General features: G+C 41.2%; 1 protein-coding gene across 1 annotated transcript in view; it reads right to left on the bottom strand.

Annotated features, from left to right (window-relative positions):
* The window catches only part of KMO (kynurenine 3-monooxygenase), a gene marked incomplete at its 5' end in the record, with an annotated part of 34317 nt that extends 17240 nt beyond the window's left edge, over positions 1 to 17077 (bottom strand). The window contains 6 exons of the mRNA XM_081312838.1: positions 462 to 549; positions 1510 to 1558; positions 6568 to 6657; positions 11151 to 11248; positions 15566 to 15635; positions 17024 to 17077. Coding sequence (XP_081168964.1) covers positions 462 to 549; positions 1510 to 1558; positions 6568 to 6657; positions 11151 to 11248; positions 15566 to 15635; positions 17024 to 17077 — 449 coding nt within the window. The remainder of the gene's footprint in view (positions 1 to 461; positions 550 to 1509; positions 1559 to 6567; positions 6658 to 11150; positions 11249 to 15565; positions 15636 to 17023) is intronic.
* Positions 17078 to 21688: the final 4611 nt, after the last annotated feature.

Below are 21688 nucleotides of genomic sequence, written 5' to 3'. Positions count from 1 at the left end.
GTGAGATGATCTTTTCAAATGGTCGTTCCAATATGTTTCCATACATTTCATCTTATATCTTTATTAGGAGAAGAAGAAGAGGATGAAGAGGAGACTGAGTGAATGTATAAAATTGGCACTTTACATTAGATTTTATTCATTTTTAAAAAAACATGTTATTTTGTGAAAGTATAAATCATTGCTCATTAACAAATATATCCTAAAGTCAGCAGAAGTCCCTCCATCCAAGAGGTTATATTGTCAGGAATTTATGAAGTGCAGTACTCTGGTTGTTGATTAAACATTTTGTCATGTTTGGTTAAATTGTTAATCTTTTCTAACTTGGGGGTGGGAAACTTAACGATTTTTCAATTCACACAAATACAGGGCCCCACAACAGTTGGAAAGAGTCAGTGTGGCCTATTGTTTGGGTACTTATTAATGATTAAAGTGTGCTAGGAAAATTGGAGCCATTTGATTACCTTGAAAAGGTCAGTAGCCCTGAATCTACATTGCAGTGAAGCAGTTTGTGCTCAAAGTTTAATTTAACATTGGGATACTTCTCAGCAGCTGCAAATAGAGGAAAAAGAAACAACATGAAATCTAAACATTTAGACATTTATTTTCTTAGAGGTAGACATCTGAATAACTGTTTGCAAAAATATTTCTGTAATAAACACATTTATAGAATGTAATACATATTTTAATCATGTCATTTTTTCTCACCCAGTCCATTCACTAAGATCTCTGTAGTTACATGTGGGCAATTTAGCCTGATACATACGTGCCAACATAAGATTTGACTTTTTGCTCTTGAGGTGATATACAGTATATGCATCCACTTCCTAACTTCACCTTCTCAATAATTCTAAGTGTTTATTTTGCACCACAGAGACCTATCATATGGTGAAAAACAGGTCACTCTGGCCTACTCCAACATACTCATTACTTGCCCACTGTAAGCAGCCAGGACTCTACCAATTCTGAGCAACTTTCTATTACGCCTGGTGAAAGTGCTGTTCTCCTATTCTTGGATGGGGGGGTGAGTTAGTAACCTCTACTCCCATTATTATTTTCTGCAATCTTTTTTCTTTTGCTTACCACCAAATGTTTGTGTTCTAAATTCCAGCATGCTAGACATTTAAAGCAAAATGACTAAATAAACTCTCTGTCTTGTAGCTGTTGAGATGTTCAGCTTGCCTGAGCTTGTGGAGGTGTGTTACTTTGAAAGAATATTTAAACCTAACAATCTGGCGTTTGACAAGCAGCAGAGGGCTAATGGGTTTTGAGAGTTGGTGTCTTCAGAGGACTTTGCTGAGGTGCTGATTTTCCCTTCTCTTTCTACAGCATCCATAGACTGCTTGTGGTCTTTGTTCAAGCAAAAGGAGAAGAAGACACTCATTCTAAACAGTAAATAGCACATCCTTCTTATATCTTGACTCTATCTGAGTAATGTTTCTACCTCAAACACAACATAATTTTAAATGTGATAAATTGAGAAAGGATCAAAACAGATTAAGCCACACTTACCAGTTAATAACTCCTTATTCAAATTTGCTCTATCTATAGAGAGAATATACTGTTAAAAAAACAAACAAAACAAAATAAGGCAGAGAACGTTTTATATGTTTAAGTATATTTGAATATATCCTTGTACAATACACTTTTTCCAATATTTTAGCAATAGAAATCTTAGATTCTTTTCATGACCAGAGACCATGGTTAATAAAGTCTATCCCAAATAATTATCATCTTGATCTGCTGGAGGACCCCATATTTTCTAGAACTCTGAGAACAGTGCTGATGGGAATATGATTTCCAGAGTCAATCTTGTTTGTAAGATAGGGTAAGGGAAGTCACAACACAGACCATAGCAAGTGAGGCTATGAAGAGATGAAGGAAGCCAACAATTAGAAGAAGCATCTCCAAATACGTAGAAGAAGGCAATAGAAGAGCTCTTCTGTATTTTTACCAAGAGAACCACATGCACATGGCTGAAACTTCAGACTCCAGATAGTGAGACATCATCACCCCTAGGTCAGAAGGCACTGTTTTAGATACTGGGGAGTAATATTGAATATTCACAGGTAAATCTGGAAGTGAAAGAACTCGCCAGACCAGAATTGCAAGGACATCTAGTCTGTGGTGGTACCACTGCTGAAACTGTTGTAAAAGAGAATGTGAGAAGCATGAACCAAAGAAAACCTGAAATCATCAAAGCAGAAATCAAGCATACTACATTTGATGCCTTAGGATTTTAGATGGAGAGGATCTGGCCACTTTAAATCTGATGATTACATTATATACTGTTCAGGATATAAGATCATATGAAGGATCAGAATGGCAATGATGCTCCAAAAGGACAGTGCTATATATCAGGGGTTCCCAACCTCCAGGTCATGGCCCACTACCGGGTCTTGAGCCTTTCGGAACCAGGCTTTGGAAGTGGCATCCTCACTTGCATGAGCAGCAGATAAGCAAGTGCATACACGCTCCATATGCTCAAGCAGTGAGTGTGTGTGTGTGCCCGCCACTCATTCAAATGGAGTTGTGTGTGCGCATGCTTGTATCCCCTTTCCCCTCCCCCCCCAGTCCACAAAGCCGGAAAGGTGGGCAACTCTGCTATATATGCTTAGTTAACTCAAGGACAGGACATCTATTAGAATTAGTGGATACCCAGCAACCATTAGTATAATAAATTATAATAAATTATTATAAATGCAAAGGTGAAAGGCATTTAGGAATTCTAAGGCAAATTGCATGAAATGCTTAATAGATCATCAAGCAAGCACATAGGACTATTAATGTGTAAATAGAATATAAATATTTGAAAAATGGAAGAAGCTAGAATTATAGGAGAATCTGGAATGCAGGAGATAAGTTGGGGAAAAAATGTTTTGCTTATTCCCAACCATAGTTTTATGCATTATAAACACAGACGCTATACAGAGGAATTACCAGATGCAAACCTATGTCATGGGACACAGAAAATAGAGAAGTGTATGTCACCCAGCCAGGTATTTCCAGGTACAGACTGTTAAACAGATAATGAATTTTCACTGTCAAATATAAGGATTAAATTGAAGAGAGTAAATGTGCCAGCAAGAAAGGAATAGAATTGACATGCTTAATTCATGTGAAACAGAACCTGATGAAGTAAGGGGGTGAGATAAAAGATATTCTGAAAACAAAAATGGAAAAAAACATTTCCAAAATTTCAAAAAAGAAAATATCCAAGTGGCTTTCAAAACAAACTTTTATTTACAGACAACAAAGGATGATAGATTTGGGTATCAAGAAGAACCAACAAACAACAAGCAAGAAACAGCCACTAAGATAGGAATGCTTTAATTTTATAGAAGCAGATGAAGATTAAACTGAACCCCTTTACAAAGGAGAAGGAATATATTCAGGAACTGATTTCTCTAGAAAGTGAGGTACAAAGGAAAATACATCAGTCATCAAATAGAAAATTATATACAGTTACAGAAGAAGAGGAAGTTAAAGTAGCTAACATCTTTGTTTGAAGAGGATGGCAGAGAGACTGAAAAAGGGTAGAATCAAAATAGCCATCCAAAACACAATTTAAGTGGTAAGACAGCCTATATCACTCTGTTTGTTAAAAATAGAGAAGAACTGGAAGAGCCCATTTTGAAGGCTACCAAATCAAGATTGCATTATTTTTTTTTATTATTTATTTATTTATTTATTTATTTATTTATTTATTTATTTATTTATTTATTTATTAAATTTATATACCGCCCTTCTCCCGAGGGACTCAGGGTGGTGAACAGGGCACATATAAATAGCAAATACAAAAATTAAAAAGAGAATTAAATAATCGCCCAGTAAAACAATACAGTATAAAAACCCATTAAAAACCCTAAAATCCCCCCATCAGGCCAGGCCAGCTTGTTCGAATAAGTGGGTCTTCAGACCGCGTCGGAAAGAGCGAAGGTCCGGTGCCGTCCGGAGCTCGACTGGCAGCTGGTTCCATAAAGCCAGAGTGCCCACAGAGAAGGCCCTCCCCCTGGGGGCCGCCAGCCGACATTCTCTGACCGGAGGCACCCTGAGGAGGCCCTCTCTGTGGGAATGCACAGGGCGGAGGGAAGTTGACGCCGGCAGCAGGTGGTCCCCAAGGTACTCCGGACCCATGCCATGTAGGGACTTAAAGACCATAACTAGAACCTTGAACCTCACCCGGAAGACAACTGGTAACCAATGTAGCTCACGGAGCAAAGGTGTAACATGGGAGTACCGGGAAACTCCCAAGACAACTCTCGCGGCCGCATTCTGTACCAGTTGGAGCCTCCGAGTGGCCTTCAAGGGAAGCCCCATGTAAAGAGCATTGCAGTAGTCCAGACGAGAGGTCACGAGCGCATGAGTGACCGTACACAGGGCATCCCGGTCTAGATAGGGCCGCAACTGGCGCACCAGGCGAACCTGGGCGAAAGCCCCCCTAGTCACAGCCACTATATGGTCTTCCAGAGTAAGCCGTGAATCTAGGAGGACTCCCAAGTTGCGAGCCCTATCTACGGGGGTAAAAGCTCACCCCCCATAGAAAGAGATGGAATATTTTGAATGTCCCTGGATGCCGGAATGCACAGCCACTCAGTCTTGTCAGGGTTGAGCTGAAGTCTGTTCCTCCCCATCCAGACCCGAACCGCCTCCAGGCAACGGGACATCACGTCGAGGGCATCACTGGGGTGGTTTGTGGTCAAAATAAAAAGCTGGGTATCATCGGCGTACTGATGATACCCAACTCCAAAACCACGAATGATCTCACCCAGCGGTTTCATATAGATGTTGAACAGGAGAGGCGAGAGGACCGACCCCTGAGGAACTCCACAAACGAGAGTCCTTGGGGTCGACCTCTGCCCCCCTGCCAACACCGACTGCGAGCGTCCCAGGAGATAGGAGGAGAACCACCGAAGAACTGTGCCTCCCACTCCCAATCCCCTGAGACGCCGCAGCAGGATACCATGGTCGATGGTATCAAAAGCCGCCGAGAGGTCTAATAGGACTAGGACAGAGGAATATCCCCTGTCCTGGGCCCTCCAGAGATCATTCACCAGAGTGACCAATGCCGTCTCCGTGCTGTACCCGGGCCTGAAATCCGATTGGGATGAGTCTAGATAATCCGCTTCATCCAGGACCAGGGGGAGCTGATGTGCCACCACACTCTCAACAACCTTCGCAAGAAAGCGAAGGTTGGAGACCGGACGAAAGTTATTCAATACAGCTGGGTCCAGGGCGGGCTTCTTGAGGAGAGGTCTCACCACCGCCTCCTTTTAGAATTGCTATTGAATTTCTAGCAGTTCACCTGAAATTACTGTACAGTATAGACTATTTGTAAGAACTACATTGAATTTGAGCCTCATCTATGGAGACAACATTTTGATTTTCATTTCTAATCCAGTAACATTTATTCATCAATGTCTGCATTATTTGAATATATATGTCAGTCCGCCAAATTTCATTCCATTCTTCCAATATGCTATCACATTTTAGAAAAAGGGAGAGAGAGAGAGAACAAGAATACATATATAAGAGCAAGGATGATTGTTATAGGCTAGATTAGGATATCTTTCTAACCTCTTCTAGACAAAGCAATATAACAAAAGGGAAATCTACTGTGTGCCATGCACTCCTGCTGATCCCACCTTTCACTGAGAGCAATGCTAAAGATCGGTACAGTGTTGGAAGAGGCCATTTGTGTCCTCGTACTTCCAGGAAATAGACAGTAGTGATAATGATAATAATGATAACTTTATTGTCACTTTGAATGTACACCAATCGGCATACATCAAAATGAAATTTCGTTGCATACAGCTCTCAAAGGGTCACCACCTCCGATATATACTCCTTGTTCGGGGCCTGCTCAAATTTCACATTGTCCATTTTAGTCTCTAGGGAGTGAACGATGGCAAACTGGACAGATTGAAATGGGGCTCCATGTGGATTAGCCCTCAAGTTAGCTTGTATTCTTTCCTTTTTCTGATCCTGACTCTTCCACCTTTTCCTTAAAGAGGCCTTGCTTTTTTTCGCCCCTGGAGCACGCTGCCGCCGCCACCAACTCCTCCAAAAGCCTCTCTCTCTTCCTCTGGGCCTGCCGACAGCCTCATCCAGTTCCTTCGCTCCATAAGCTCCAGGTCCTCTCCTCCTCTGCCTCCTCTGGAAACAGCCCTGATTTGCAATACAATCCATCACTAGGCCAGCAGTCAGATCTTGCTGCTGGTAGAACAAATTCAAACAGTGCCAATGACTTTTAACGGTCTCACCAGCAGTTCCAAAACAACTAGAAACTCGCCAGGCCAGCAAAGATTGTCGGTCATATGTTACCTTAGTTCCACCATGTTGCTCAAACACATTAAAATCTTCCTGATCATGTGGCCTATAGCCCTTACTATCCCTCCCAAAACTATTCACCTTCAAGAGCCAATGCAGCCGCAGCCATTCCAGGTGCCGCCATCTTAGAACCTTAGTGCCTCTGTTCATAATAGTAGCTGGCTTTTCATTAGTCACAACATACACAAGTATACAAAAATAAAACACAAATGTTAATATGTTTTGACTGATTTAACATACCTGGCTTTTTGTTCCATAAAAAATTGTATACCTTTTCCCTGAGCGAGTGTGAATTCTCCTTCCCTTCATGGGGATGCCTTTAGACACAATCTGAAATTTAAAAAAGATATTTTTTTAAAATACCGTAGTTTCCGGCATATAAGATGACTTTTTAACCCATGAAAATCTTCTCAAAAGTCAGGGGTCGTCTTATACCCCGGGTGCTGAAACTTTAGGGACAGGGCTGGCTGGAAAACCTGGAGCGGATCTTCCATTTAGTCTGCGCAGGGAAAGCAGGACCAATTGGAGTAGAAGCTTCAGTCTGTGATTTTTTACAGGCTGGGGTCTGGGCTTCTTTCCTTCTAAAGTTGAAGAGCAGCTGTAGGCAGGTGGGGAATGCAAGAACAACTTGAAAGGCAGGTGGGGAATGCGTAGCCAGAGCAGCAGCTTAGCTCTAAGGACACATTTGACTCAGGAACTGGGCGGGCTGGCTGGAAAACCTGGAGCGGATCTCCCATTTGGTCTTTTTTTTAAAAATCCCATTTATATCCCGCCCTTCTCCGAAGACTCAGGGCGGCTTACAATTTAAAGCACAAATCAATGTGCTTAGCAATAGCCTTCATTCTATGTATATGCCTGCTTATTAGAGCTTTCACCCCCCCCCCCACAAGCAGCATTATTACAAAGTCAGCTTATTGCTCCCAACAATCTGAGTCCTCATTTTACCTACCTCGGAAGGATGGAAGGCTGACTCAACCTTGAGCCTGGTGGGATGAGAACCTGCACTAATTGCAGGCAGCAGGGAAAGCTTTAGAGTGAATTAGGAAAAGTGAAAAAGTGAATTAGGAAAATAGGAAATGGTTGCTGGAATTGGGTATGTGTAGTTTAACGAAGAGAAGGGTGAGGGGTGACATGATAGCAGTCTTCCAATATCTCAGGGGCTGCCACAAAGAAGAGGGAGCCAAGCTATTCTCCAAAGCACCTGAAAGCAGGACAAGAAGCAATGGATGGAAACTAGTCAAGGAGAGAAGCAACCTAGAACTAAGGAGAAACTTCCTGACAGTTAGAACAATTAACCAGTGGAACAACCTGCCTCCAGAGGTGGTGAATGCTCCAACACTGGAAGTTTTTAAGAAGAGACTGGACAGCCATTTGTCTGAAATGGTATAGGGTTTCCTGCCTTAGCAGGGGGTTGGACTAGATGACCTCCAAGGTCCCTTCCAACTTATTATTATTATTATTATTATTATTATTATTATTATTATTATTATTATTATTATTATTATTATTAAGTTTAATCCACTTGCACTGTTTTATGTTTACATTTTGATGACAAACAGCTTTATGTTTATAAGTGACAGTTTTCCTACTAAGTACCTGCATGTCATAAGCATTTGAATTAAAACTACCATATTAAAATCAAATCTGATGTTTTTTAATTTTTATTTGGTGTGCGTTGGAAGAGGGGTAGTCTTATACGGCGAGTATAGCCCAAACCCTATAATTTAACAGGAAATGTAGGGGGTCGTCTTATACGCCCAGTTGTCTTATACGCCGGAAAATACGGTATTGAAATTGTTTTAATGCTGTATGCAAGCTTTGAATTTTTGAAATTTTATATTGGGGGGAGGGGCAACATGACCAGCCAAATAAAGTTTAAAACAGTGGTCTCTGAATATTGTTTGGTTTGGAAGCAAATTAGTTTTAGCTGCAGTGGATTACTTTTTAGAATCTTGAAATGTTATGGCAGCCCTTTTATGAAGAGCAAACATTGCTCCTTATCAGAGACTGTATCATACTCTCAAGCTCAAGTGTGCCCACTTGCCTAAGTAGGTTTGTAACTCAGCTGTCACAGAGAAGAAGGAATCTGCCTATTCTCCAAAGCATCTGAGGGCAGAACATGAAGTGTTGGGTGGAGATCCAGCCCAGAACTAAGGAGAAATTTCCTGAAAGTGAGAACTATTAACCAGTGGAATGGCTTGCCTTCAGAAGTTATGGATGCTCCATCACTGGAGGCTTTCAAGAAGAGACTGGACAGCCATTTGTATGGAAAGGTATAGGTTCTGCTCCTTGAGCACAGGGGCTGGACTAGAAGACCTCCAAGACCTCTTTTAACCCTATTATTCTATGTTCTCTATGTTCTATCTGTACTGATTTTCAACATATCTTCCTATCCTTGTTATTATTGATAACTCAGAGTCATTGCACATGCGATGGGTAGCAAATAAATTTAATAATCAATTAATTAATAAATAATCTTTCTATCTAAATTTAACAATTCAAGACTGCCCTAAAAATGATCACCGGCCATATTCTACCCCTGTTAATTCTCTGTTGCGTATTGTATATACATTTGCAGTTTTCTCCTGCCTGATAATTAAAGCATCCAAAAGGGAGATGGAATAATTCCCTCTTAAATTCATCTGTTCTCATAGTCAAAAGTTGATACTTTCTTCCAGCAATTCAGTTCTTCCTTCCATTTATTCCATGTTTTGCAACTGCCACAGCTCATGGAGCATTGGGCTGTAAAGGATGCTGAGAATTTTCTGCTTCCCTGGGTGTGGATGTTGCCAAGCACCTTTTCTACCAGCACAGATGCCTCTTAAAGCACCACAGGAGCTTTCCACATATGTCAAGTCATCCTGGAGCATCTCACAAAGGTTCAAGTAATCCAAGACTAGAAGTCCCCAAGGAAAGAAAAAGAAATGTGTAGTGGTTTTGGGACTTCACAAACATCTACCACCTATCTCGCCTTCTCACATCTTGCTGCTTCCACCTCTGAACTACTCTAAGAGCCTTTCCTAGGAGGTCCTGAACTGCAGTGGAATTTCCATTGTCTAAAGGTGATGTTTGTGTCATTCCTCCTTCTACACCAGCCTATCTCTTCATGGTTGAGGCCAGTGTCTCCAGTATGACTATTATAGCAGTCTTCCTGAATCCCACAACATCAATCTACCAGCCTTGCCCTATAGCATTCATTCGAAGAAGCTGATCCTGGCTGACATCAACTATATCATCTGAGAGAAAGAACTGCTTGCTATCAGAGATACCTTATATTGTCCAGTCTGTCATCAGGCTAACTATATCTTGTTCAAAACTATTGGCCTCTTTCAGTGTCCTCAGGCCCCTGGAAGATCCCTTCCATGGACTTTATCATCACTCCCAAGGATTTGCCACCATAATGATGGTGGTGGATCATTTCATTAAAATGGGGCACTTCATCCCTTTCAAAGATCCCAACTACCAAGGGGATTGCCAATCTGTTTCTCCATCATCTTTTCCAGATGTATAGCTTGCCTACTTGTATTATCGGTATCTTTACTATATGGTCTATTTTACTGGAAGATTCTGGAACATGGATCTCTACCTGTCCATTACATATCATTATCTAAACTGTACACCAGTCATAACATATTCCACTAAGAATTACTGGCAGCCAAGGAATAATGTGAACCCCCAATGGGTTGTGGACTTTCATCAAGCAAGACCATCCCTGAAAAGTCAATGATTTAATTCCTGCAAAATCAAACACAATAGCTATCAATGTGATGTATAGTTCTGTAGAGTATGGAAGATGACTTTGATGGAGATATGTTGCCACAGCAACAAGGGATAAAAGATTTTTTAAGTCCTGATAATGCTTGGCAGTATCTTATGAAAAAACCTCCCCAAGTTACTGAAATATGAGGAGGTACAGTGTAGTAAAAGGTGACTTGCAAGATTCTATTATCATAGCTAATCTCAAAATTGTAAAAGTAGTTATAGGCTATCTGTGGAGTTGATTTTTTTTGTCTGTTCTATCTTGTGTGGCTGAGAGTCCCTTTCTCATCTGGCACAGATCAATCCCATCACCTAAAGCACTTACTTCCACCATTCCTTTTCATAATTCGTCTTCTGTTTCCTTGAATCTGCCTGCACACACTTCTTATCCTGCCCTGCCCTTTTGGTGTGTGCTCAGCTCCAGCTCCTCTTGTATGCTGTACCCACACTATGCCTATACTCTGCCTGGTGATTACTCCAGCTTCTGGAAAATGACATCAACCTGCTTTTCAGCATGAGATACAGAGATAGGGACATTACAATAAATGACCGGGTTTATTAAAATATATAAGTATATATTATTTGTAAATGTTTACGTTATGGTGGACAAAATCCTTCATATTTTGCCCTAGAAATGTTATTATAAATAAACAGTCGTCCTATAATGCGGTGGCTCAGTGGGTTAAGACACTGAGCTTGTCGATCAGAAGGTTGGCAGTTTGGCGGGTCGAATCCCAAGTGCCACGTAACAGAGTGAGCGCCTGTTACTCGTCCCAGCTTCTGCCAACCTAGCAGTTCGAAAGCATGTAAAATGCAAGTAGAAAAATAGGGTCTACTACGGTGGGAAGGTAACAACGTTTCGTGCGCCTTTGGCATCTAGTCATGCCGGCCATATGACCACGGAGACGTCCTCGGACAAGCGCTGGCTCTTTGGCTTTGAAACGGAGATGAGCACCGACCCCTAGAGTTGGAAACAACTAGCACGCATGTGCGGGGGAACCTTTACCTTTACCTTTATAACCCACCAGCCACAAAGAATGTTAGATCTTTATCTTTAACGTCACCTGATCTTCCACTCCAACTGCCTTGAGAGCTTCCCGTCCCCTGTGAGACAAGGCCAAATTAATGCTCCTGCCACGAGTTACACTTGAACTACGGATATCTGAAAAGAAATGAACCATTTATTATGTACCTTCAGATATTATAACTGCTAGTATGAAAAATGTTCATAATTCCTTATTACTCACTTTCCAAATTTTTTTTTTATTTTTTTTTAATTCCATTTATATCCCGCCCTTCTCCGAAGACTCAGGGCGGCTTACAAGCTTAGCAGTAGCCTTCATTCTATGTATATGCCTGCTTATTAGGGCTTTCACACACACCCCAAGCGGCATTATTACAAAGTCAGCTTATTGCCCCCAACAATCTGGGTCCTCATTTTACCTACCTCGGAAGGATGGAAGGCTGAGTCAACCTTGAGCCTGGTGGGATGCGAACCTGCACTAATTGCAGGCAGCTGGTGTTACTTAAGGAGGCATTAGCCCACTGCTCCACCAAGGATCTCTTGGTGCCAGGGTAGAAGGATCTATTGACGTGCCAGGGTAGAATTATGCAATTTTCCCATTAAGGATAGCAGAAGCTGTCCATCTTACCTTAGGGTAACTCTCTATTGTACCTCATGATGGGCATCCTTTTTGGGGTGGGAGTATCAGTCTGTATGACTGAAAACATGTATAATGAAAACAACCTCAGGGCAATTTTTCTGCCCTTGGGGGAATGGCTTTACACAATGGGGAGTTGAGGGGGTTCATTGCAATGTTGTTTACATCATTCTGACTGTCTTGCCCTCCCTTTTTGAATGTTGATGGACAATGGATTGCTTTTCAAACACAGAGATTCAATCTCTCCCCCCCCACACACACACATACACACACACTATTGATTCCATAGGATTTGCTGACCTCCTTCTTGTGCCTGACACCAGCCAGAGGAAAACATCTGGTCACAGAACTGCAGAAGGGTCTGCCTGTATGTCTTTTCCTCTGCCCCCCCCACCTCAGCACTTTTTTTTGTTATTTGAGTAGAATTGTTTTTTTTTAAAACAGTATTGAATCACCAGCAATGTAAGGAACGAAGCTAGCATTTTTATCCTGCTTGAGCAAAACAGTCAGCAAGCATAAATGCAGCCACACACACACTCCAGGTAGTGGACCCACTTTAACTAATCACCCAAGAAAGCAGAACTCTTGAAGCAGGCATTGTCTCAAAAGGAACTTTTATTAGGGACTAGTGATAGCAGGGCATGTGAGGCAAGATCTGAAGAAAAGCCCGGGTGAATGATATAATTAAAGCAAGCAATATGCCCCCTCCCACCAAAGTCATAATGTCCGTTTGAACTCCAGCCAATCCACAGGTGGCTCGATGGCTGGCTGACTGGAATGGTAGGCGTGCATTCAAGGTCTTCTCCAGCTTTTGTTTCCTTGCAACTGTCTCCTAGATAAGGAGACTCAAAAGGAGGATACCAGACAAAGAAAGAGGAAAGTGAAAGTTACCAACATATTCCCCCATGCGCCCCCTCCACCAACAGAATGGCAGGCCCCAAAAGAATAGAAGGCAAAAGAGAATAGGTGAGGGGTTTTGGGCTCTGACACTAGGTTTCAGCCAGTAATTGGTTTTAATGAGCTCCAGGGAGACAAATCCACTTAAGCAGAACTCTTGAAGCAGGCATTGTCTCAAAAGGAACTTTTATTAGGGACTAGTGATAGCAGGGCATGTGAGGCAAGATCTGAAGAAAAGCCCGGGTGAATGATATAATTAAAGCAAGCAATATGCCCCCTCCCACCAAAGTCATAATGTCCGTTTGAACTCCAGCCAATCCACAGGTGGCTCGATGGCTGGCTGACTGGAATGGTAGGCGTGCATTCAAGGTCTTCTCCAGCTTTTGTTTCCTTGCAACTGTCTCCTAGATAAGGAGACTCAAAAGGAGGATACCAGACAAAGAAAGAGGAAAGTGAAAGTTACCAACATATTCCCCCATGCGCCCCCTCCACCAACAGAATGGCAGGCCCCAAAAGAATAGAAGGCAAAAGAGAATAGGTGAGGGGTTTTGGGCTCTGACACTAGGTTTCAGCCAGTAATTGGTTTTAATGAGCTCCAGGGAGACAAATCCACTTAACAGTCTTCTAAGTTGAGGGCTGAACTGGGCACCTAGGATAACACCCTGAAAACTGATCTCAGAAATATTATATTGTTTGAATTGCTTGGAGGGCTTGGATAACTGAAAGGATAGAATTCCTTCTTTTTGAAAAGAAAAACCAGACAATGGCTGGTGACTTCCCATTTAGGGAAGCAGAGCACACTGACCCAGATGTTGCCTCCATCCATTTGAGCCATGGAATTGAGTTTTGAATCCAGCCATCCACTAAAAAGCCACCATGAGTGGCACAGATCTTCCCAAACCGTACCATTCCCCCAGATGCCTGTGAAATTGCAGAAGAAGGAAGGAGTCCTGGAAGCCATTGATCCGCACGTGAAGCCTCAGAAGAAAATTAGGAAGACTATGGGGGAGGGTGGAATCTCACTGTAAGGTTTTCTTTCTTGCCCCATTTGTATTGTAATAGGCCACTTGAATGTATTTATGGAGTGATGGCATTTGGGAATAGTTGGCATAGCAAGTCCTGAATATCTTGGACTTCTGTCCGGTGGGAGGGAAAATTTTCCAAAATGTTTGTATTTCCTGTTTGTAGTAGTAGCTGCACACACATGCGCATGCACATACACACACACACACACCATTCATAATCACACTGAGTCTCCTCCACCTACCTTCAGTAAAGCTCCAGCCTGATTCTTGCCGTGTGTCATTAAAACTTTGAAGGAACAACTTCCAGCAAATTCCAAGGGGGAGGGAACCAGCCCCCTCAGCTGATTTGCAATTCATATGCCCTGACTAAGAAAGTAGCAGGAAAGAGATCTCCAAACCTAAGCCCTGAATATCTTGCACTAGTGGACTCAGATTGGGAGTTCTAGGGCTCACTATGTGCAGTTTAAGAAAATTAATAGCTTGGCTTGCATACTGGCTAACCTCAATTGGACATTACAAACCTGGATGCACTGAACTAAGAGCTAAGGCAGGAAACAACCCTTGAAAATGGGCAGCCAGTGGTTATGTACCGAGGCAAACCATGGCTGTGAAGAATTTTGGGAGGAATGTGCAAACCTGATTGGAAGCTCAAAGTGCCATCCAACATTTGAAAATAATTGGCACAGAGTATTTCTTTTCCACCTAACAAAATTTTTGCCCTGACTTTTAGAACTTATGGGTTGGAAGCTCCCCTTTTGGGAGCCACTGTGCGGATCTTTTTCTGCTGCCTCCATTAGTGTCTTTCCCCTTTCCCTTTTTTTTTTGGCTTAACATTTAAAGCTTGTTTACCAAGTATCCCTGATCAGATCAGTTTTAATCTTGTGCCCTTAAAAGTGTGTCAACCTCACTATTATGGCACAAAGGGGGGATTGTGGGAAGTCAGCTCCCCAGAGAAGGAAATATTAAAAGGGCAGAAAAAATATATTTCCTCAAAGGATCCTGAAGAGGCAAGAAAGCATGCCCAGTTTTCTTAATAGCCCCAGGTCTCCCTTCCCCAGCTCCCTTCCCCAGCTCTATAGAGATGCAGATGTAAATCCAGGGAGCTAGGAGGTTAAGAAGACAAAGACCTAAAACCTACATACCCCTTCCAAAGAGTCATCAGCCCAGCCCCAGGGAAGCAGGATATGATCTTTGGACATAATAGGATTAACACATCACCATCAGAATACCAGAAAGACACACTCAGACTCAGATCAAAAGTTCATGACACAGGAAATAGCCTCAAACAGGAACAGGAAATCACTCCAAACAAAAGGCTCAAGAGAGTATAAAAACCCACTCCCTATATGTGCTCAGTCCTTTTTTCTGCCAGACCATCTTCCTGTCTGGCTCACCTCTTCAATAAACTACAACCTTCTTCCTAAAGCAATCGCCATGTTTATTCCCAGCTTGGATGGAACCAGGATGAAGACTTTTCTTCCAACACTGTATTCATAGGCAACATGATTAAACATACAGATTTTTCTTCTGTTTTTAAAATCACATTTGGGATAAAAGAAAGATTCTACAAATTTTTACTGATTGTGCAATTTTGATCAATGCATTTGGGTATAAAATTTGCTGATGTGAAGTTTAGAAGCAGGTCCTATTGCTCCAACTTGCAAATATAAGGATAACTGAGATGCTGTGTTTGATCTGAAAAATCTAAACCATCATTTAAAGTATTATTGTAAATAATGTTAATTATCAAAGTCTCTTGGTGATTTAATACTATAAAATCTCACTTCCGAAAGAATGAGAAATTTCAAAAACAACATTCCAGTGAGATTTGCAAGCATCCATATAAGTAGGGTTATCATCTAAAATGTTAATGTATTATCAAGTAACAGATCATACCTGATCTTGCTTCATAGATTTCTACCTGGAATCCCCTTCTTGCAAAGAAAGAAGCACTTAGAGAACCCACCTGCAACAGAAGCATTGCAGTGTTTTTTGAGTCAAAAACAAAAATATGCTGAAAAGGATTTGAGGGAATGCTACATGATTTTAAAATGTATGCTGCATCTAAAGCCTTTTCTGTAGAGGAGAATCAGGTCAACCCAATTCCCCCCAATTGACATGTTTGTGTAAACCAGACTTGAAAAGATGTTGATAAAAGGCAAATGTTGAGGGACTTTCCTTTGCTAGAAATAATGTGAGGATTTTGAATATGCCACTTCATTGTTTCTATCCATAAAAAGATGTTCCTTTTATAAAAACAGTCATGAAATGCAGCGGATAAGGAAACTATTTAATCATTGCTTCTCATAACAGTCAAAGCAAGTTGGAAAATATGTTTTTGTTTTGTTATAATATTTTCATTTTTGTGTCATGTTTTATGTTTATTTATTTATCTATCACACAAGCACTCTCAAGTCTGTATTTAAGGCATGTCTCTAGAATTGCTTTCTTTTTAACTTGTCCAAAAGCACAAATTTTACCAACTTTTAACAGGTATTTTTTTATGCACAGAACCTTCCCAATTAGGACAACCTGGCTCTACCGAGTTGCTGCCATTCACATCACAATATCACAGAAACCTTTAAGGAACAGACAAATGTCCTTGTGGTTTATGGGCCATATTCTAATTTTCATATTATTTTATTATTTCTTTAGACACAGGGGAGGCTTTATATCTTTTAACAATAAAACAGTAGTCACTTGTCCTTAATAACAATTTTTTAGAAAGTTTCAAGAAGCTAAGTCCTATACAGAATCAAATTAAATTTCTTCCCAATTCATTTTTATTAAAATAAATAACATTACTCTCTCTCTCTCTCTCCTACACACAAATTCATGCCATCCCATACTCAGGAGACATGGAAGATCTTATGAAAGCTTCCTGATTTTTGCAGACTGGTGTATGTTAAAAATTCAAATGGTGCTCCAAAATACCCAACGGAACTTCAGTAGCTACAATTTACAGGGGAGAACTGCTGAAAACAAGCAGGTCCAGCATTCCTACAAATACATTTCAAAAGCCATTGAGAAGTCCATATGATAAAGTGAAAATGAATGATGACATCCTTGTGAGTATACATAGCTAAGAAGATATGAAAGCAATCCTTTATCATCACAGAATGTGCAGCTATTTTCAGCTTAAACAGATTTTTACATTTCACACTAAAGCCCACTTAAAGGCTTAAACACTTTCTGTCAAATAAAAGACCTTGTTAGAAGATTTCCTGTTTCATTCAAATACAAAAAATAGCCACTATTCAACACCTAGCAACGATGATTAAGAAATAGTTTGCAATTCTGCTCAGTGATCATAATAAACATTTTGTATTTTTGCAATATTTTAAAAGATCTTACCAATCCTCCCCCAACAATAGCTACTTTTTTTCTCTGTGTATTAGGAGAATCCATGGTTTGAATGTCTCTCCTTTGACTAGGCAAAGAGAGTCTGTACCTTCTTCTTGCATTCAGCAGAAAATCTTTTGCAAGGGAGGGGAAAGAGGAGGCTCCATTCAGTTCTATAACCAATCAGATTTTGCTGAAGCAGATGACATTTTGACATCAGTTCACTCTGTAATACAACTTCCAGCAGTAGAATGATAGGTTTCCCCTTCCCCACTGCCTCCAAGACAAAATATTTGAATCTGAACTAAGGTATCTGCAATGTCGCGTGGTTGCACGGAGAGACGGACACTTGAGCTGGGTAGTATTTATTTATTGAGTCAGAAATGGAGCTGGGGCAAAGGGGTTACCTGGCATCTCTTTATACCTGCCCAGGTGAATGGCGAGCAATAGATTTAAACCTGGGCTTCCCGCCAGTGCAGGTGGCCAATGGATTTAAACCCTGGCTTCCCTCCAGAGCTGACCATGCCCTGGGGCTGTCAACGACTCGCTCTATTCAGGCTTTCCCACCAAAAGCGGTTATAGCCTGGAGCTGTCCAGCCCCCTGCTGTGCTGACATTTCCGTGTATGCTTTAAGAGCATACACTATACCCCTTCCCCCATAGTGAGGAACTACCCTCTGTCATTCTGTCTCCATAACTATATACACTTATTTACACTATACACAATATTTACATACACAAGAATTTACATTTGTTAATCCTTGGTTGCTTCTCCACCCCCCTAAGAACGCACATAGTCCACGAGGTAGCTTGGAGCCTTGTGCGGCCTGCTTGATCTTCTTGGGACTGGTTCACCTGGTGGTGTGGTGCTGTGTCTAGGCTCTCTTCCTTGTTGTGAATGTTGTGGTGGATTGTGGTCTGTGTGTGTGTGTGTTGCGGTGCCCGGTTTTTGTGTTCTGCTGGGTTCTGGTGACTGCCTGGTTTCTCTGTCAGTCTCCTGCCTGGGGTGGGGTTGCCACTGTGCCCCTCTGGTAACCCTCCTGGGTGTTTGTGTTTGTGTTGGCTCTTCCTCCTCAGCCCGCAGTGTGTCCTCTATAACCCTTTCAGGAGCCCTTTTCCTCAGCTGATCCAGGTGCCTTTTCCAAAGGAGTCCCCCCTCCACCCTTACTCTGTAGGAAAGGGGTCCTGTTTGCTCTAATATCTCCCCTGGCACCCATGGGTGACCTGTGCTATAGTTCCTAGCCCAGATGAATATACCCAAACACACCTACCTCCTCCTATTTCCCCCAATAACAGCAGCCCTACGAGGGAAATTGGGCCAGCTTTCATGGATAACGCAAGGCCTGAACTCATGGTCTACTGCTTTCTAGCCTTGTGCCTTAACCAGTAGATCAAACTTTTGCCAATCTACTTAGTGGTCCATTACCCCAGCCCCTTACCTTTCCAGTGTCTTCAATTTCAGAATTTATAATAAGTGCAATATTGTATGTTTCATTGAATTTTGCACAGAATGTCAAGGTAGGGGGGAAAAATGATACCTGCAAATTACACTGAATTTATTCTCCCATCCCATACACATCACTGCAGATAATTAAGGAGACCATCACCAAATGATAAGGCATACAGCTGGGTACTAGATCTCTCAATTCCCATTTCATATATACTTACAGTACAAAATGGAGAACAACAGAATTTAACAAAAATAGATTTAACAGATTTAACTATAGATTTAAAAATAGATTTAACTTCCAGAATAAATATGGGACTAAAAAGTTTCATTTAGCATTTGAATAAGTATTGATATTTATATTGCTTGTAGTTATTTTATAAAAGTTAAAGTGCGATAGATTTAATAGTTTATTGTTGTTTGCATAAGGTAGACTATGATTGTTTGTATTTTTATACCCTGTATTGAGCTCTGGGAAGTCGGGGAGGGGGGAGGGGGAAGGGAGGGAGGTGTTGGGGAGGGTTGGGGAGAGGGGAGGGGGTTGGGAGGGATTTTGGTTTGTTAAAAAAATGTATTGTAAAATTTTTCAATAAAAAAAAATAGATTTAACTGCAAATATCCAGCCAGAAAGTCAGACTTGGACTTTTATGCAGGTCTCTGCTGCCACCTACCGGTCATCTAAGTTTTTGCAGATACCCTAAAGGAAAAAGACATTTGGCCTGAGAGAATTGACTTCCCATCCCAGAAGTGAGCTATCACTAACATCTGATTTTCTAAAACTTTCAATATGGATTCTGTCAAATCACTCAAGAGACAAATGTTGAAGAACTGCAAGCCTCACGTACATAGTTGGGCATTCCTAAGGAACAAATTCAAGCTCCAAAGCAGAACTCATAAGTGACAACTTGAGGGCCAAACATGTAGTCCTTGACTTACAACCATTTAGTGACCAAACAAAGTTACAGTGGCACTGAAAAAAGTGACTTATAATAAGTTTTCACACTAAGCTTGTAAGCCGCCCTGAGTCTTCGGAGAAGGGCGGGATATAAATGGAATTAAATAAAAAATAAAAAAATAACATCCCCATAGTGATATGATCATAATTTGGATGCTTGGCAATTGGCATGTATTTATGACAGTTGCACTGTCCTGTGGTCATGTGATCACCATTTGTAACCTTCCCAGCTGGCTTCCAACAAGCAAAATCAATTGGGGGAGCCAGATTCACTTAATGACCATGATTCACTTAATAACTGCAGTAATTTGTTTAGCAACTGTGGCAAAAAAGGACATAAGATGGAGCAAATCTCACTTAACTGTCTGATTCATTGCTGGTTTTGGTAGCAAAAGGTCATGAACAAAAAAAACACAATTCCAAGCCATTTGGGGGGAAAGATTCAGAAAGGATTATTGATGTTTAAACATTAAACAGTTTAAACATGACGAAACCAGAACCTCCCAAACCCTAATCCCAACCCTGCACAAACTACCTTTAGGATTGGATTCTGTACCTGAGAGCAAAGGGTGTGTAGCTTAAAGGCCAGTGGCCTCTTTATTCTAGCTAAGTCTTATTGACATGGATACTGTTGCCATGGTATATGAAACAGATAACCTAAAACAGTTGGGCAAGACTTGCTGAGATGCTTGCCTCAGATAATAAAACAGTAAGGGAGGGGAAAGGTTCACTCATGTGTCCAGGAGCCTGGCCATTGTGCAGAGTTTTATAAATCTCTGTATGTTCCAGAAGTTTTGAACTGTAACTCTCTCAATTTCTTCTGATCATGCTTATGGAACTGATGAGAATTATACTCAAAAACATCAGAACAGAGGACCATCAAATTTATACCTACCATTTGGCTCATGCAGCACTTGCTTAATTGTCTACCAAGTGTGATGGAATGTGCACACCTGGTGAAGGAGAAGGGGCGAGTCTTGGCAAGTGCAGTCCATTTTCCCAAGGAGGAGGCAATACATAACAGAGAGAAGACCAAAATAAGAGGTTGTGCAGCCCTGAACTGGATGGGTTCAAGATGATCATACCCTTGAATCTCTCAGGGTATATCTATTAGATAAGATGATAGCTTTAGTCTGGCAAGATTTTTTCTATCACATGTAAGCAAATAAAAAATTGGACCCAACTGGATTTCACTCTGTTGTTTTGGGGCTTGTGCTTGACACTAAGGAACAATATTGTTTTCAGATAGTAAAGAAGTCTCCCAGACACTCCTGGTGAGAAGCCTTAGCAGTTTTAAACTCTGAACATTTTGCACATATAACTCAGAATTGTTTAACGTACACAAAACAAAAGATATGATGAGTGCCTCATAGCTTCTCTATTATTTTGCAACAGAAGAATTTCTTTGTGAACAGCCAGCAGAATAGTTCTGATTTCTGGGGCCCCTTCTCTTTTGCATATGATGACAGTCTTGCTAGCTAAACCACAACTATTTTCTTCCTATTCTGTCTCATAGAGCTTATTTTGCTGCTCCTGATTTCAAACCTTATGCCCTAGTCAATGCACTGTTACAACAGTTCTGGCTTCCTTATTTTTATCACTCTCTTTGTATGACCAAAAGCTATTTCCATTGTTTGAGAAGATTTGTGCCACTGTGCTCCATGCTACCTCTTCTTCCCTTTTGTTGGGTAATTAGAGCAGTAATTTCCCATCAACTCCTAGTTGGACCACTCCTGTAGACAGCCTTGTAGTGAAAGGCTCTGTTGTTGACATCCTATGTTAAATGTTGGTAGGTGGATTGAACAACGCACAAAAGAAGGTGTCTCCATCACTTCCTAAATATTATCATAAGACTGCTGCTATGAAGCCCATAACTGGTATGAGCTTCCAGTATAGCCATGGATGCTGGCACTTTTCCCTTCTTTCTCATGGCATTCTTCCTCCTCTTTTATGTCTGTGACATGAATGAACAGGATATGGTGCACATTATTTATCACATGGCATAGGTCAAATAGAATTGATGCATAAGACTGCTGCAATCCCTATGTTCTCAGCAAATGTGCATAATTTCTGTCTTTCTGCAGTGAAGTGAAGTATCAGAGGAGAGAGCTCCAATGCTTTTAATCAGGTATTCATTGCCCCTTTGCAAGCCACCTATAAGAGAAAATCAGTTAGTGTGCATACAATATTTAAGCAAGGTAACAGTGTACTTCTACAATGATGGAGGGGTCTAAAGGAACTAAAAACTAAATTGAAAAGAGAGTTTATATATACTA

Source organism: Vipera berus, assembly GCF_964194415.1.
Source record: "Vipera berus genome assembly, chromosome: 1".
NCBI classification, from domain to species: domain Eukaryota; kingdom Metazoa; phylum Chordata; class Lepidosauria; order Squamata; family Viperidae; genus Vipera; species Vipera berus.
The sequence above is the reverse complement of the archived record's forward strand: the minus strand, read 5'-3'. Positions and strand labels throughout refer to the sequence as shown.